General features: G+C 34.8%; 1 protein-coding gene across 1 annotated transcript; it reads right to left on the reverse strand.

Annotated features, from left to right (window-relative positions):
- Nucleotides 1-823: 823 nt before the first annotated feature.
- Nucleotides 824-1,876, reverse strand: LOC110944176. The gene has a single exon (XM_022185889.1). The coding sequence runs from the start codon at nucleotides 1,874-1,876 to the stop codon at nucleotides 824-826; it is 1,053 nt and encodes a 350-aa protein (XP_022041581.1).
- Nucleotides 1,877-16,283: the final 14,407 nt, after the last annotated feature.

Consider the following 16,283-nt stretch of genomic DNA (forward strand, 5'->3'; position numbering starts at 1 on the left):
AACCGATGAGAGTGAGATAGACGACGGAAGAAGGGGACGAGTGATGATGGTGGTCATGGATTTTGAGGTTTGGGACAACGACGAACGGAGATGATGATGGTTTTCCGGCGACTAAACCATCAAAGTGGCAGTGGTGATGATGATTGACAGTGATGTTTTCGACCATCGATATGGGTAAGAGGGTGATTTTTTTTGAACGGCAAACACACTTTATATATATATATATATATATATATATATATATATATATATATATATATATATATATATATATATATATATATATATATATATATAGGGGTCCGCTAAAATGAGAACCACCTCGAGTTGTAAGAACCGTGAGAACTACACCGTACGGGGCGAGGTGGACCAATTTTTTTTTCACAAACGTAGATGCGTATATTATAAACACATTTGTAAAAAAAAAAAATTCAAAAAAAAAAGTTTTTGAGCACCACAAGTGTGTGTTTACGGGTACCGTAAATTTTTCGGTAGGATTTACGGTACCTGTAAACACAAACTTGTGGTGCTCAAAACTACACACACGACATTTTTTTTTTGAATTTTTTTTTTTACAAATGTGTTTATAATACACGCATCTACGTTTATGAAAAAAAAAATTTGGTCCACCTCGTCCCGTACGGTGTAGTTCTCACGGTTCTTACAACTCGAGGTGGTTCTCATTTTAGCGGTCGGGGACCGCTAAAATGAGAACCACCTCGAGTTATATATATATATATATATATATATATATAAAGAACCAGCAAGAGGCTGAGAACAACAAAACAGAAAACGAACAAAACAGAATAGAACAGAAAACAAATTACATCATATCGATTAAGTCAAAAGACTTCCAGTTACCGCAGACCGGCTTCTTGATGGACGAACGGCTACACACCCAAAGGAAAGTCTCGTCTTTAATCTGGTCCACAACCGAGGAAACAGGAATGAAGGTGTCTTCGAAAGCTTTTTTGTTCCTATCATTCCAGATTTTCCAAACCGTTGCAATGGCTGTCATATAGACGCACTTTTTCCAAATTCTTCCCCCCGGATTATTTTTGATGTAAGAGATGAAGTTTTTAAGGTTGTTTAACTCCATAGGAAACTTGATTCTGACCCAGGCCATAGTGTTCCACCATATGCATTTCGACCAAAGACAATTGACGAAAATGTGATCCGGGTCCTCGTCCGCAATCCCACAACGGGGGTAGTGACTATCCGCAAGCGTTATACCGCGATACACCAGGCCCACTTTGGAAGCAATTATACCAAGCAAGGCTCTCCACATCAAGTAATTGGCCTTTGGGGTGGCCCAGTTGTTCCATTCGAAAACCAAGCTGCCAGAACCGTCCCCGGAGGTAGCCGATTCGATGTCCAAACGGACTTGTTTCACTGAAAATGATCCGTTCGGGTCACTCCGCCACATCCATACTTCACCCACCGCTACTATATTCTCCTCAATATTGATACCCACGTTGTTTAAAGCCGACTCAACCGACCCCACGTCTTTCCAGACCCCTGGGATCGACCTTTTCAGCGGTATTGAAGAAGCTGAATTAGTGGACCCATTACCGCTATGAATAGCCGCAACAACCTTTGCCCAAAGCTGATTCGGGTTAGCTTTGAACCTCCACCACCATTTAGCTAGCATCGCGTGATTATAGCCTTGAATGCTCCCCACTCCCATCCCCCTTGCTTTTTTAGATTTCAACAAAAGTTCCCACCGAACCCACTGGAGTTTATGTCCCCTCTCCGTTTTGCCCCATAAAAAATCCCTCCTAATTTTTTCAAGCTTATTTATCACACACTTAGGCGCAACGAAAATAGGGAGAAAGTAGGACGGGAGGCTCCCAAAAACCGACTTTACTAAAGTCATGCGCCCTGCGAAAGAGAGGTACCTAGCTTTTCATTTAGATAGTGATGTAAGAACATGGTGTCTTTCTTTGACTACAAAGTTTTTCAAACTTATTTTTTGAACAATTTTCAAACTTATTTTTTGACCAATTTTTAGGTTGGTAAACTATCTACAGGGGATTCTTTGGACATGACCCCACAGGATGAAGCTTCCATACTTGCAAATGATGTTGTCATCAAAGACATGAAGGTAATTTTCAAATTTTATTTTCTCAATTTTATAAAAAAAAGTATAACATGTTAAATCAAATTCTTTAGTCTTTTCGGAGGGGTGACCGGAGTTTCTTGGGTGATGGTGGTCGGAGTTCTTGGCGATGGTGGAGGTTGTTGAGAGTTTGAAGATGATGGTGGTGATTGTCGGTGGATCCCACAAAAATGGTTGGAGGGGCTGATTGGATGAAGGACTGTTATAATATATAATGAAAATATATAGTTTTGATCAATATTTTAAAAACCATTTTCTAACCATACATTTATCAGGCTAGTTAGAGCATTCACAACGCTTGTCAAAGTCCAAAATTCAAACCCGCCACATCGCAAGGTGGTCCAGAAGGGTGGTGTCTGTTTTTTACTTTGAAGCTTCACCAAGCTCAAAATTATGTTTGTTAAAATATAAAAAAAAAACAAAGATGATGATGCTAATTGTTTTTATGAGTGATTTCTAAAAAAATTCAAATATTTAATATGGTTGGATGGTAAGAATGGTAAATACGTTAAATAATAACAAAAAATAGGCAGTATTAAAAAATCAAAGTTAATAAATACTAAGTTAAAAGAAATATTGTTTTAGAAACTAACTTTAACAAATTTTATAAGTGTCACGTCAATGTTCAATTTTTTGAATATACATCTCTAAGACTGTATATGTTGACAAATAACATTATATTTTATTCTCTTAGTATAAGGCACATATTTATTCAACAGGGCAATTCATATGTTCTTTTAAAATATAACTTTTTTTTTGTAACCAATTATATAACTTTACATATATCAACTCGTGTAACATACGAGATTGTAACCAGCTAGTATTAAATATATGGGTTAATTATTTTTAATTTTTCTATAATTTAACATTGGGATAACTTATATTAAGTTTTTGGTGAATCTTTGATTATGGTACTAGTTCTGAGGTCTTCAAAAGGGAGAGATGGTTATCAACTTGTGGGTTATTTAGGTCAAATGATAATGTTGATGTCAAGTAAAGCTTTATATCACTGCATGCATGTATGCTTTTAGGGTTAATGTGATTGCTACTGTTTTGTTTAGGCTATATAGTCTTGCTTGGTTTGTATTTTAGTATACACAAGTTTGCTTTGGCTGTGTTTTTGTGTTAAAGTTAGATAACATACATATGTGTATGAGTATATGACTCCCAAGTGTTTTGATTGTCTTTGGTACTGCTTGGCTATTTTGGTGGTATTACGGATTTTGAATCTTTATTGAGACATGTAACCTGTTACTTAACCGACCATCTAAATCCTTTTTAGGTCCAGAATAATTCAGAAAGTTTATTCATAACTTTTGAAAAGTTGTCTTTTTTTTTTTTTTAATTTCCATGGTGTTAAGTTGATTTCCTCGTGTTTGCGTTTTGCGCATGATATTTACAACATATGCAAAAAGATTAAATACGATTCTTTTTCCACGCGTTTCTTTGTTTAATTTTAGTTTTATTTTTGTAAAGAGGAATGAACTTTCCGAGTCACATTTCTAAAAGGATAAGAAAAAGATTAGTCAAAATGTAGTAAAAGTTGGCAAGAAAATAAAGAGGCCGGCCATGACATGCTATTGTGTGCACATGCTACAAGTAGGAACCAATTACGAAACCACCATAACTATACATTTTTGCCAAATACATAAACATGGCAAATAATAACATTTGTGATTAAAGAAATGGTCACGTTTGATAATAAATTATTTCAAATCTTTTCGGATAGAAAGTTGATTCATGTAAAGTTTGATAATAAGTTATTTCAAATTTTTATAAAGTACATTTTACAACCACCATTATAATTTTAAAACATGCATTAAAACATATTACTTAAAGCAACAAGCCTCCAGATCTATATTATTGTCTCGAAAGCCTTCTAGATTCTCCAATCTTTGCAGTCCACCTTTGATTTGTTTGACAACCACAAATTTGTGGTTTCCTTAATCTCTTCTACAATCTTCACACTTGAAATCACCCTCCCATTAAAAACCCGATTATTCCTTGCAATCCAAATCCACCGTATCGTTGCCAATCCAAAAACCCGAAACCCGATTATTCCTTTGAATTCTATTGATTTGAAAATAGTGACAACAAATTGTTAGTGTAATGTACTAATGTGTATTTATCAAATTATTGCACACTTCTTTTTAGTGAATCATACCTGCCTGTGTTGTAGAACTCAAATTCAAAATAACATAATTGAACAATTTAGCTGATGATAAATAAAATTTTGATTTAAAAAATCTGTATATAAAAATTAAAATGAAATATTAATTTAGTTGCCTAAATTAATGACGTTGATTAAAATGATAAATTTTGAATTACAAAATATGTAGATAAAAATTAAAAAAAATGATTAATTTAGTCGAAAATAATATTTTATTTTAAAAACTGCATCAACGTTGACTAATTTTCCCGTTTTAAAATAAAAAAGAGAAAGCTAGTCAGAGTAGGCGTAGAATTACGCCACATGTCTTTCTAATTACCATTTGGATACAGCAAATAGAAGATATAAAGTGGTATAGACTAGAAGTGTTTTTCACTCTTCTGTGCATATATATGATCAACTAATGTTAGCATCTTAATCTCAAATGCACATGATAATACTTATTCTACATCATATATGAGACACAGAGAATTAAAAGCATAACTTACAAATTTCTACAATAAAATTTTAGGGTAATCCTACAAAAAATTAACATAACTTCTTAAGTTAGACATATAGAATTAAAAACATAAATTGCATTTCTGTAATAAAATTATAGGGTAATCCTATAAAAAATTAACATAACTTCATATGAATATTAGTGTATTAAAACTGAGTTTAGTAAATTTTTCGTAAAATATAAGCATGATAACTTTTTTTTTTTATATAAACACTAAAACTTTTTTTTTTTTGAACGGCCGACAGAAAAATTTTATTCCACTTGTAGCAAGGTGCTACCACCAATATACAACAGTTACATCAACACCAAACCAGATACATGTTCATTACAAACTATATAAACACTAAAACTAGTATCAAGACTAGTTATTTTATAGAACCTAGAATATATAATAGAACCTTTTAATTTTGTTTCATTCGGTTCATTACAAATTCATCACGACAAGTTTCTTGATTTGTTAAGCCTCCTTTACAACCCTATTGATCTCGATAGAAAGTCAAGTCATTGTCATTTGATGTTGTTGATAAACATGTGTGAACTAAGACTTTCAATTAAAGTATTTATTAAAAAGAAATGGACTTAATCAGTTTAAAAGAAGTGTATGTCATTGGCACACATCACATGATACAATGATTTTCATAATAGAATGATAAGAAAAATACCTTTTGTTATATTATTTTTTTAAAGTAACTGAACAATATTATGTCACTATAGTCCGGTTATAGAAAAAGCATCCGGATCTATTTTATGTTCTTGTAGGATTATTTAAAGAAAAAAAATCATTTCTTCTAATAACCATGGTTTTTAGAAACAAGATCTATTGTAGGGGTGTGCATGGGTCGGTTTGGGTCGGTTTTGACCAAAAACCATAACCATAACCGATCGGTTATGGTGGTTATGGTTATTCGGTTTTGATGGTTATAGCGGGTCGGTTATGGGTGGTTAACCGTGTATTTAGCTTAGCTAAAAATAGCTTAATTTTTTTTAACATGGAATAAATTGTTATTGCATATTTCAAATAAACATTCAACCAAAATCACAAAATAATATTACATAGTATTAAACAAATATATATAATCTATAATATTAATACCAATTATTATTATCGAATATTCAAATAAAGTGATATGATACATTCCATAAATTCAAATAAACATTCAACCAAAATCACAAAATAATATGAAAAACCCATAAGTACTAAAAATCTTCAGTCAAAAACATCAAATATTAAAAATATGGTGAAAGTCCTAAATCCTACAAAGATCTATTACATGTCGGTTCGGTTCGGTTATGGTGGGTATGGAAAAAATGATAACCACAGCCGACCCGCTACTTTTGGTTTTCAAAAAAACTATTAACCGACCCACCGGTTTTTTATTCGGTTCGGTTTTTTCGGTTCGGTTTTGTCGGTTAATTCGGTTATGGTTCGTTTAGTTCGGTTTTTTACACACCCCTAATCTATTGTATAGATATTAATACAACCATATTGTATAACCCGGTTTCCTACCTTGAACTTGATCCCTTTGCTACAAAACCAGGTCTGTCAACTTTCTTTATGGCCGGCCCTGAGGGTGGACGTTACGGGGAGGATCACTGGTCATGGCCCGATATTTCGAAGGGCACATTGTTTAAAAAAAATTATATGTATATGTAAAAAAATAAATTAACAGGGTATACTCATACAAAAATCAACATAGGCCCACTTACAAAACTATTTTTAAAGTTTAGATTAGTTATTAGACCATTGTCATTAGGTTTAGACCTCTCCATACCCAATTTTGTTAAGGACTAAGAGCACGTTTTTTCGAGTTCGAATAGGGTACACGAATTTTCAGAATCGGTCATTTCTTACGCGTATGTAGAGGTTTTTGAACTCGCTTTTCGTAAAATCAAAATGCAAACACTAGTTTCATTGCACTCTCTCGTAAAAGCACCCATCCACTTGTTCATATGACCAAGTGACCAACCTTATCCACTGAAATCAAATGAAAAGACAGATCAGTGATAAACAATTCCCTAAATCATATTTTTTTTAATATGCTTACATATTAAAATGTTTATCACAAACACAACCACAACCCGAGTCAAAGGCAAACAACCTAACAAGTATTTGCTTAGGGTTTAGTATTGATTCTGCAATTTGTATGTGTTAGTGTTTTTGTGATTCTGTTCCTTAATTAAATCGGACTGGTTGGTGTTTGTTTTTTCAAATAACAATAAGAATAGATGGAATTATAATTTAAATAAGGGTTATTGGATCTGATCACCCCCAACTATTCGCGTTTGGCCGCTGTCACTCTCAACTTTGACTTTGGCTCCCACCACTCACAACTTAACACTTCGTGTGTTGTGTCACCCCATCGTTAACCAACCACTAACTTGTTTAGTTTTTTTTGCTTACGTGGCTATTTTATCCAACGTGGCGATGACATGGCAAGTTGATATGTGAGATAAAAAGTTTAAGCTTCATATTGAAACAACCACTAAACTATAGGGGCCTGTTTTACAAAATCCTTTACTTTATCACAAAAACCTAAACCCTGTTCCACTTATTCAACAGCCGCAAACACAAAATCATCTTCTCTCCTTTTATTCTTCGTTCTGTATCTCTCGCAGGAAACGCCAAATCAGGGCATTCACATGGGCCAGCTTGAATCTGTTCTAAATCTTCACCACAACGAGATAAGTCAACGTTTGCAGACAAATCAAGGCATTCACATGCGCATTCACGTTTAAATCTGGTATAAATCAACGTTTGAATCTGTTCTAAATCTATTCAGGGGATTCACGTTTGAATATGTTCTAAATCAACGTTTAAATCACGTTTGAATCTACAAACAAATCAACGTTTGAATTTTTTCTTAATTTATTCAACGCATTCACATCGCCGGAAACACCAAATTTGGGACGATATGAATTTTGTACCGTATAAATACATCGTTTGCAGACAACACCTGTCTCATTTGGACAAATCAAGCATGTTGGTTGTCTCTGAATTTGTCGAGTGTTCATCGTCTTTATGCGGTGCTATTCGGGTCACCACGTGGGACAAAGAATCTGTAGCCGATCAACGCACTGGAAATTTCAACATAATTTGATGAAGAACGAGTTTGTCAGACATAGAATTTGAGTTTGTTCGAGTATGTGGTGGCGGTGGCAAGATATTGTGGTGGTAAGAGGTGGTGGTGTTTAGGGGGAGGAAAGAGAGGAGGGGGCGGGGCTTTATATCTAAAAAATTGTATTTTGTTTTATTTTTAGATTAGATTAAAAGCAGATTTTTGCTCCACGTCATCTTGCTACCTGATAAAAAACAGGACATGTCATCAAAATTGGGCCACGTAAGCAAAAAAAACTAACCAAGTTAGTGGCTGGTTAACGATGGGGTGACACAACACACTAAGTGTAAAGTTGGGAGTGATGGGAGACAAAGTCAAAATTGAAAGTGCAAACGACCAAACACAAATAATTAGGGGTGATTAAATTCAATAACCCTTTAAATAATAATGCCACATTCAGCAAGGTTTGACATGCACTGTCCATGCTAACACTCTACTAGTTTTACCAATAAAATACTTATGTTTTTATGGTGATTTTAGTGTTATTTTTTGAACGGTGAACTTCATATATAAGGTTATCACACTTTTCAAATTGGAGAGCCCCGTATTGTCCCACTTTGGCCAGACTATGTTGTCTTAACCATGCCCACGTTGGCTTCAAAGTTTGGCCTTTTTGGGCGTTCCCGCGGGAAACCATACCCGTGGCTGCCACTTGACAGTCGTTGTGTCACCACAAGAGCAGAACTCTCTTGCGTAACACACGGTGGGACAAAACCCGATTGGGCACGGAAGTCGAACTAACAACCTCACACAAGGCCTTGTCTAAATCTTTCATTGCATATATCCACCACAATATGACACAAGTAATAATTGACCTTCATTCTCCATTGGAAAACCCAAGTCTCCTACCACTAGGTCACAAATGGAAGGATATGGTGATTTTAGTGTTAGTAAAATTATTTTAGTACAATTTAATTTACTTTAAAGCAAAAGGGATATTAGAATAAAGAAGTTTGGAGTACACGTTGATTGACGAATATTCTAATTTTAAGCATCATAGAACCTCAACCGTCTTTTAGGGACGAAGACTAAGAGGCTGTTTGTTTACCTCTTAATAATGCTCTTAATGGTTCAGACCTTTTACTAGTTCAGCACTTAATGGTTCAGACTGTTTGTTTCACGAGCAGATGTCTCAATGATTTAGACATTTGTCTCTGAATGGTTAAGATTTATACAAAGTCTGAATGGTTAAGATCTCTAATCTGAATTGGTCAGACATTTGCCTCTGAATGGTTAAGCATTATACAGCCTCTTAATGGTTCAGACCTCTTACTACTTCAGCACTTAATGGTTCAGATCTTTTAGTGGTTCAGCACTTAACCATTCAGATGTTGCCAAACAACCCCTAAGCCTTCCCACAAATGTAACTGATACTATTAATAACTGCCATATAGTTCTAATCGTCATTTGTTAACCACCAAGTGATATATTGTGGTGGTTTATTTCTTATATAAAGGAAATCATATAACATACCAATTAACACTTCGTTTTTCACACAAAAAAGGAACATTTTGTTCTTTGTAGAAAACCTTTATGACTCTTCGATTAATTATTTCATGTACGCACAAAATACTTTAATCTGAAATTGAATGCTTACATGATTTAGAAAGGTATTCAAGAAGGAAACCTACTCTTTGAATAACACATACATACACACATAAAATAGAAGTGGGGAATTGAGGGAGGGTTTATCCATATTCACAACTAATTTTATGAATTAAGTATAAACTAGCTATTAAGACACGTGCGTTAAGATTCTTGCATGGAACAGTGGAGCATACTGAATAACTATACTTGGCCCGGTGACAAAAGAAGTTTGTAAGTTCATAACTAATTTGAAAACTTCTTTTACTAAAGAAGTATATAACTATAACTGTAACAACAATTTAAAAAGTGTCATGTGACATCGAACCAGTTATAGACAAACAATTAATTTTTTATTTGAATCTTTCTTTTGTTTTCAATGTGCTGATAAAGAAAATGCTGATATCATTCACATATGTGCTAAAATCAATTATCTCAATTAATTTTCACATGCTAATATAATTTAAAAGTGCTACTTTTATGTATACATTGTTTTAATATGTGCTAATTTAACTTTTTTAAGTGCTATTTTTTTCGATATGGATGTAGTGGTTTGCATGATACTTACATAGGCTGATATATGGGTTACCTCTTTTATATTTGTTTCTCTCATTTCAGTCCTAAGTATTTCACAAGAATGAATAGTCAATTCTAACCCTCAATTGTGTTTCAAGAATATTGGGCCATGTATGTAAAAGACAAGCAAAGCTATCAAGGGTTATTTATATCAAATACTACCCACTAATTTCATGTGGATGAAATCCATATGAAGGGGTCGCCTTCTAATCAAGTGACAGAAACTAATGAGCTTTAGTGGATGAGTGTTCATGTTTGAAGCCAGGATAAAAAACACCTTACATACGCTATCGGCTAGGGAAAGGAAGAGATGGATGTTTTGGAACTTATGGTTATCGGCTTAGGCTTGTTTTATTGAGCGCACTAAACTGAGGTTGCTCAATTAATCTACAACCTTAGATTAGACCATCTGTGATGGGATATTAATGACGTCTATATGGAAGTTATGGACGAGGAAGCCATAAACCACCCAATGTGGCGTCGTGGGTCCTTGTGTGGTTTGTAAGGTTAAGGTTTGTGCTAAAGGACTTCCTAAAACCTAAATGGTCGGCCCATTCTTCATATTAATTAATTTATTTATTAATATATTTTATTTCTCTTTTTAATAAAATTAAGTTGTGTATATAAAATTTGTATTTATATATAAACTTGTAAAAGGTTTATAAAATTATATGTATAAAATTTTTTAAAACTTTATAAACAAATTTATTATAATTATAACAATAAGTTTTAAATTAAATTATTTAAATAAATGAGTTGAACTTCTAATTTTTAAGTACACGATTTATATACAAAAATTATGAAAATTCATTTACTAAGCAGTGATCAGATTCCTCACTTTCTGACTATAGCTTACGGAAAAATTCATTTAAAAATCCTCAGCTATCCGATTGATGTAATTCAAGTTGGAGATTCGTACAGACACATAACGCTATCTACTATATAAATTTCATAACCTAACCCCAAATATTCACCAAGATATGACGTAAAACACAACACACAAATTCTGCAGAAAATTGCAGCTTTGACCACTGACACGAATTAAATCTTTTGACTGACCAAAAGAGGTCTAAAAAATTTATGAAACCAGCATGGTTTGAATCGTATTTCAAAGAGGTTCACATTAGACTTCAGAAAAATCGCATTTTCGTTACGTTTTGACCCGTTTACAGCCAACTGAAGTTGGCTGAAATCGTTGGACAGATTTCCTGTTTAAGCTCTTAGCGACATAAAACGAGTTTTTATTAATTTAATCATATACTTAGCGAACAACAACTGCTAAACATAAATTGCAACAGGTTATCATCCTATCTGAGATTATTTATCAATTATTTCATCAAACACCACATGATTCAACCCATAATCAATACGCTAGTGACTAACCGAACCCATAATCAATTATAACACCAACAATATGATTTCTAGTAACCCTATATTACGAGTAATCATCCAAACGTCAAGAATCATTATCACAACAGAAACGCAGCCAAGATAGCATAACTTTAATCATTGAAATCATGTATGAACACTTATATTTGTAACACAAAGCACAAAATCTAGTTACCTAGCGATGAAGTAGAAGTGTGCTAAAGCCTTGGCCGATCACTTGGAGTTCTTAGAGCACTTGGTTGTGTCGACAGAAGAGAGAAGCGAGAGAGCAGGTTTAAGATCGTAGGTTGGGGTTTTGGGTTTGAGGAGTTGTGAGTGTTATAAAAAGAAAACATGCATATATATGTAACTATTAGGGGGCGGTTTGGGGATTACCATGTGGATCGTAAGTTAAAGGGTTTGGGCTTGGTCTTACTTGGGCTGAAAGTAAAGAAAATAAGTGGGGAAAAGGGGTGGCTGTTTGGGTTGCTAGATTTGGGCCGAGAGTTTAAATGGGCCGCAATCGAGAAGGGGGTGACGGGTTGGGTTAACATAATGTGTTCCACAAAAATTTTGGTTTCGGTTTATGTGTTTTGTAAAATGGTGTATAGGTATAATTTCATTTGTTTGCACAAGTAAGATACGTATATAATTAATTAATAAATGCGAAAACATACGGTTTTTACCTCGAAATTACGGGTTGTCACATTTTGGACCTGTTTTGGGTCTAGTAACTCCAATTGTTTTTCTGTTGGTGTGTTTCACCTTCTTTTCCATGTGCCATCATGTATTGTTAGTTGCATGTGGTGATTTAGCTTGGAAAACTGTAGTTCGTATATTTATTTACTTATTTATTTTGGATGCTTTGGTTATGATTTTTTGGTGAACGCTTAATGCCTATTGTCTGTTGTTCTGATGTTGAGGTTGTTTGTGATATTGTGTTTTTTCGGTGAGCCCTTGATGTGTCACGGATGCGAATGTGTATGAAACTGTAAGACATGCTTCTTTTTTTATGGTTTCTTTGTGTTCTTTGTCTTTTGGTTTTGATGAAGGTGACACATTGTTGTTCATTCTAGAATTTGGGTAAGTTGTACAGAATCATTGGGATTTGGTTGTCGTTGAAGACAAACGATTGTTTTATGTCTGAGATTTTTGGTTATGCATTGAGGGTTGTTTTTGGATTTGTGAAAACCTCGGCTAAAGCTTTGTATTCCGTTGTTATGGATGAATGTCAAGTATTAAGCTTTTGTTGTTGGATTTGATTACTTTGTACTGATTGTCGTTTGGTTTCGAAGAAAATGAATCGTTGTAGTTCATCTAAGATTTTTAGGTGATAAAGTGTTTGGTTATGCATAAGTGTTTGGCTGGGTTAGTAGTTACTTTTGGGTCTTGATTTAGATTAGTTGTTGCTCATGCGAGAGAAACGGCAACGATAGCTCTTCTATTTTGGCGTGGTAGTCTTTTGTGCAGCCATCGGGTGGTTCTGAGCCTAATATAATACTTCTTTGTGTCTCGATGAAGATGCTAACTCGGCCATCTAAGACCACTGGCTATTATGTTGCTTCTTATATGGCGTGACATATTACATTGCAGCTATGCGGAGGTTACGATCTTGGGTTTTGAGAACAACGGTAATTATTTATATGTTACTAATTATAACATTGGCAGGCTTTGGTTAGTTTGTACTTTGTGCTTCTGTGATGTTATAAGCTATATTGGTATGTAAATTGTGCTTATGATTTTATACCCTTAGTGGGTATATAAGCCATTTTAATTGGTGTATACTTTATGTCCTTGAGTTTCTGCACTAAGTGGGTATATGATGTTGCATTTGTTTGTTCTTAGTTTTGTTTGGAAGCTATTGTTCTATTCAATTGCTAGAGTTTGTATGTTGTAAACATGTTTTCCCAATGGGCATTGATTGAATTGAAAATGGGCAAGCGAGTTAGTGTTAAATAGTAATATATATATATATATATGTGTGTGTGTGTGTGTGTGTATTTTATTGGTTGTTGATCATATGATTGTTGCAACCTGTGTAAATTAGCGATGATGTTAATGTCTACGTTTGTAATATTAAGATGGCTTGATACAAGCAACCGGTAAAACCTAGGCTTCTAAACCAAGAAAATCACATTTACAAGTTGGTATGCATATTAGTGTTATAATCATATAATTTTAAAAGATTTTTCTTTTATATATTTTTTGTTGTGGTATGATTTTTTTGTTCAGATTTTCTGCTTTTTGGGGTAATGCCAAATCGAGCATTCGTATTATGTAACGCTTTTAAAATTTTGGTTGATTTCATTTGTTATTTTTTTTGTTATTAAAAGTTGTTAAATTTTTGGGTTAACTTTTAGGTTTGTAATGTCTACATCCGACAAAGAAATGGATATTTTCGAATAGCTTAGGTGTGTGTTAGATGAGGTGGTGGAGTCGGATCGTAGGATTTGCCCAAAAGCTCGACAAGCTAACGGAGTGTGTCGCTAAGATACGCGAGAAACAATCCAAGCTTCCAATTGAAATAAACGTGTTTGATGCGCGTTACGTGGAATCTATCGATGTAGCTAAAAATTAATAATTAGTTTGCACATATATTTTAGTATGTTTAGTCATTGATTATAAACTAGTAACAAGACCTGTGCTCGTTGCGGCGCGGATACATCACAAACATCAATTAGTTCAAACGTTATGTGATACGTTAACCATATCAAAACACACGTTTCAATGTATCAGCTTTGATGAAACAATGGTTAACCGGGCAGGGTTAACACACTGGTCTCGTCAAGAAGGGTTAATCCCTTCCTCTCGGAGATCGCTGGCTGGGTCACCGGTGGATGATCTCCTGCACAAGAAAACAAGCCGTGACTCGTAACAAGGAGGATGGGGTGGGGGGTGCTCCTTGTTACCACTCTCCGGCGTGAGAATCAGTAGTTTGCTTGGGAAGCAAAGCAAGATTATCGTAGTAGTTAGAGAGTTGTGAAGAGATACCTCAAACCTGGTTTGGGGTCGGTATTTATAGCCGAGGAGTGAAGGAGGAGATTGATGGATGGGCTGACGACGAGCTGCACCGTTGCAGGTGTGTCAGTCTCGCCGGCCGTGGGGGTTACGCCACGTCAGCCCATTGCTTTAATAGCTCTGACAGGGGACTGTCGCCGGCGCCACTTGCCTCGTGGTGTCAGCCACTTGCCTGGCGTGTCAGTCCACTTGCTGGATATGCAGGGTGCGGTGCGAGCCGCATCGCTGCATGCGGTAACGTCTGAAGTTACCGCGTCTCCTACTTGTGATCAAGAAATACGCGAGATGCGGTGTTGGCCGCATCATCGTATGTGGAGACTATTTGCTCGCTTCCCTTGTCGTGACGAAAATGGCCATATGATGCGGTGCCAGCCGCATCGATATGTTCATCTTCTTTCGTACTTGGGTCAAGCTATTCATCTTCGAACCGAATGGGTTCGAAGGATGTGACCGCATGGGTGCGGTTTGCTTACTGGTAGGGGTTTGTTTGATGCGGGTAATGGTCGTTTTGGGACCATACCCCTTCAAGCTTGAACTCAATGTAACCTATATAAGCATTGCGATTGGATCAAAACACAATCTAAATCAAATTTATACCGTACAATCATAACATATTATATGTGACCCGAGTCATATATTGAAAATGTAACGGGTATAATGGAGACACGTATAATCAAAAGAGATTAATTAGAGCTTTTAAAAAAGGGAAAAAAAGAAACCACAATTTGACTCCACTCGGATCGAAACAAAATTTACAAAACATTCATACAATAATCACGAAAACATATTATATTTGACCTGACTCGTTTTCTAAAGAAGTTTACGTTGAAACATACACCAACTCAAATTTATACCGAAACGTACATAAAAATATGCTCTAAAAATGGTTTATTTAAACGTAAACATATTATATTTAACCTGAACCGTTTCCAGGAAAATTTTACGTCGAAGTGTGGAGAAAATCGAATTTATACCGACACGTACATAAAAGTTTGCAGGTAAAAAAAATAGTTTTTCTTAAGTAAAAGAGGTATAGTGGTAAACTCGAAACAAAATATTAGTAAAAAACTTATCTGATTAAATACGTTCGTAAAATCGTGCCAAGTAGCACTAATGCCAAACCACTGTAAGTGACCATCAACATCAGAAGAGCTCGTAAAAATAAAATAAATAAAAAGGTAAAAAATAATACCGAACGAAAAACATACGTAAAATCATTGAACCACGCACGCCCGTTGCGGCGTGTTAATGCGAAGAAATTAGACATAAACGTTAAACGTAGAAAAGAATAACTAAGTCGATCTAGGACCCACGCGTTGCGACGAACTTGTCAAACAGAGAAAAATAGACGCGTTGCAACTGGCTTTTCAAACGGGAAAAAACAGACGAAAAAGTGGTTGAACCCCACACGCACGTTGCGGCGTGTTAACTTGCAAAATTTAGAATGAAACGTAAAACGAAAAACTTGTGAAAGATGAAAAGTATGGGGGCAAAAGTTGAAAATAGAAAAGTGTGAGGGTTAAATTGCAAAAGATAAAAAGCTTTGGGTGAACAATAAAAAAGTCAAAGGGGTTAAAATGTAAAAGATAAAAATATTTAGGTTAAAAATAAAAAATACAAATTTAAAAAAAAATTCCCAATGCATATATTACAATAACATAAAACAACAAAATATTGCTAATTTATACTTTATAAATTTTGTAAATTTTATATTAACAATAAGTGTAAGAAAATGTAAATTTTGCGGTAATCGCAACCGAACCCCGCCGCAATAGGGCGGGGCTTTATCCTAGTTCTTAACAGCACTAAAACCATAGTCAAATAGCTATGATT

This window comes from Helianthus annuus, chromosome 5, assembly GCF_002127325.2.
Source record: "Helianthus annuus cultivar XRQ/B chromosome 5, HanXRQr2.0-SUNRISE, whole genome shotgun sequence".
Lineage (NCBI taxonomy): Eukaryota > Viridiplantae > Streptophyta > Magnoliopsida > Asterales > Asteraceae > Helianthus > Helianthus annuus.

Coding starts and splice junctions, on each gene's coding strand:
- LOC110944176 (XM_022185889.1), bottom strand. CDS start 1,876: ATGACTTTAGTAAAGTCGGTTTTTGGGAGCCTCCCGTCCTACTTTCTC.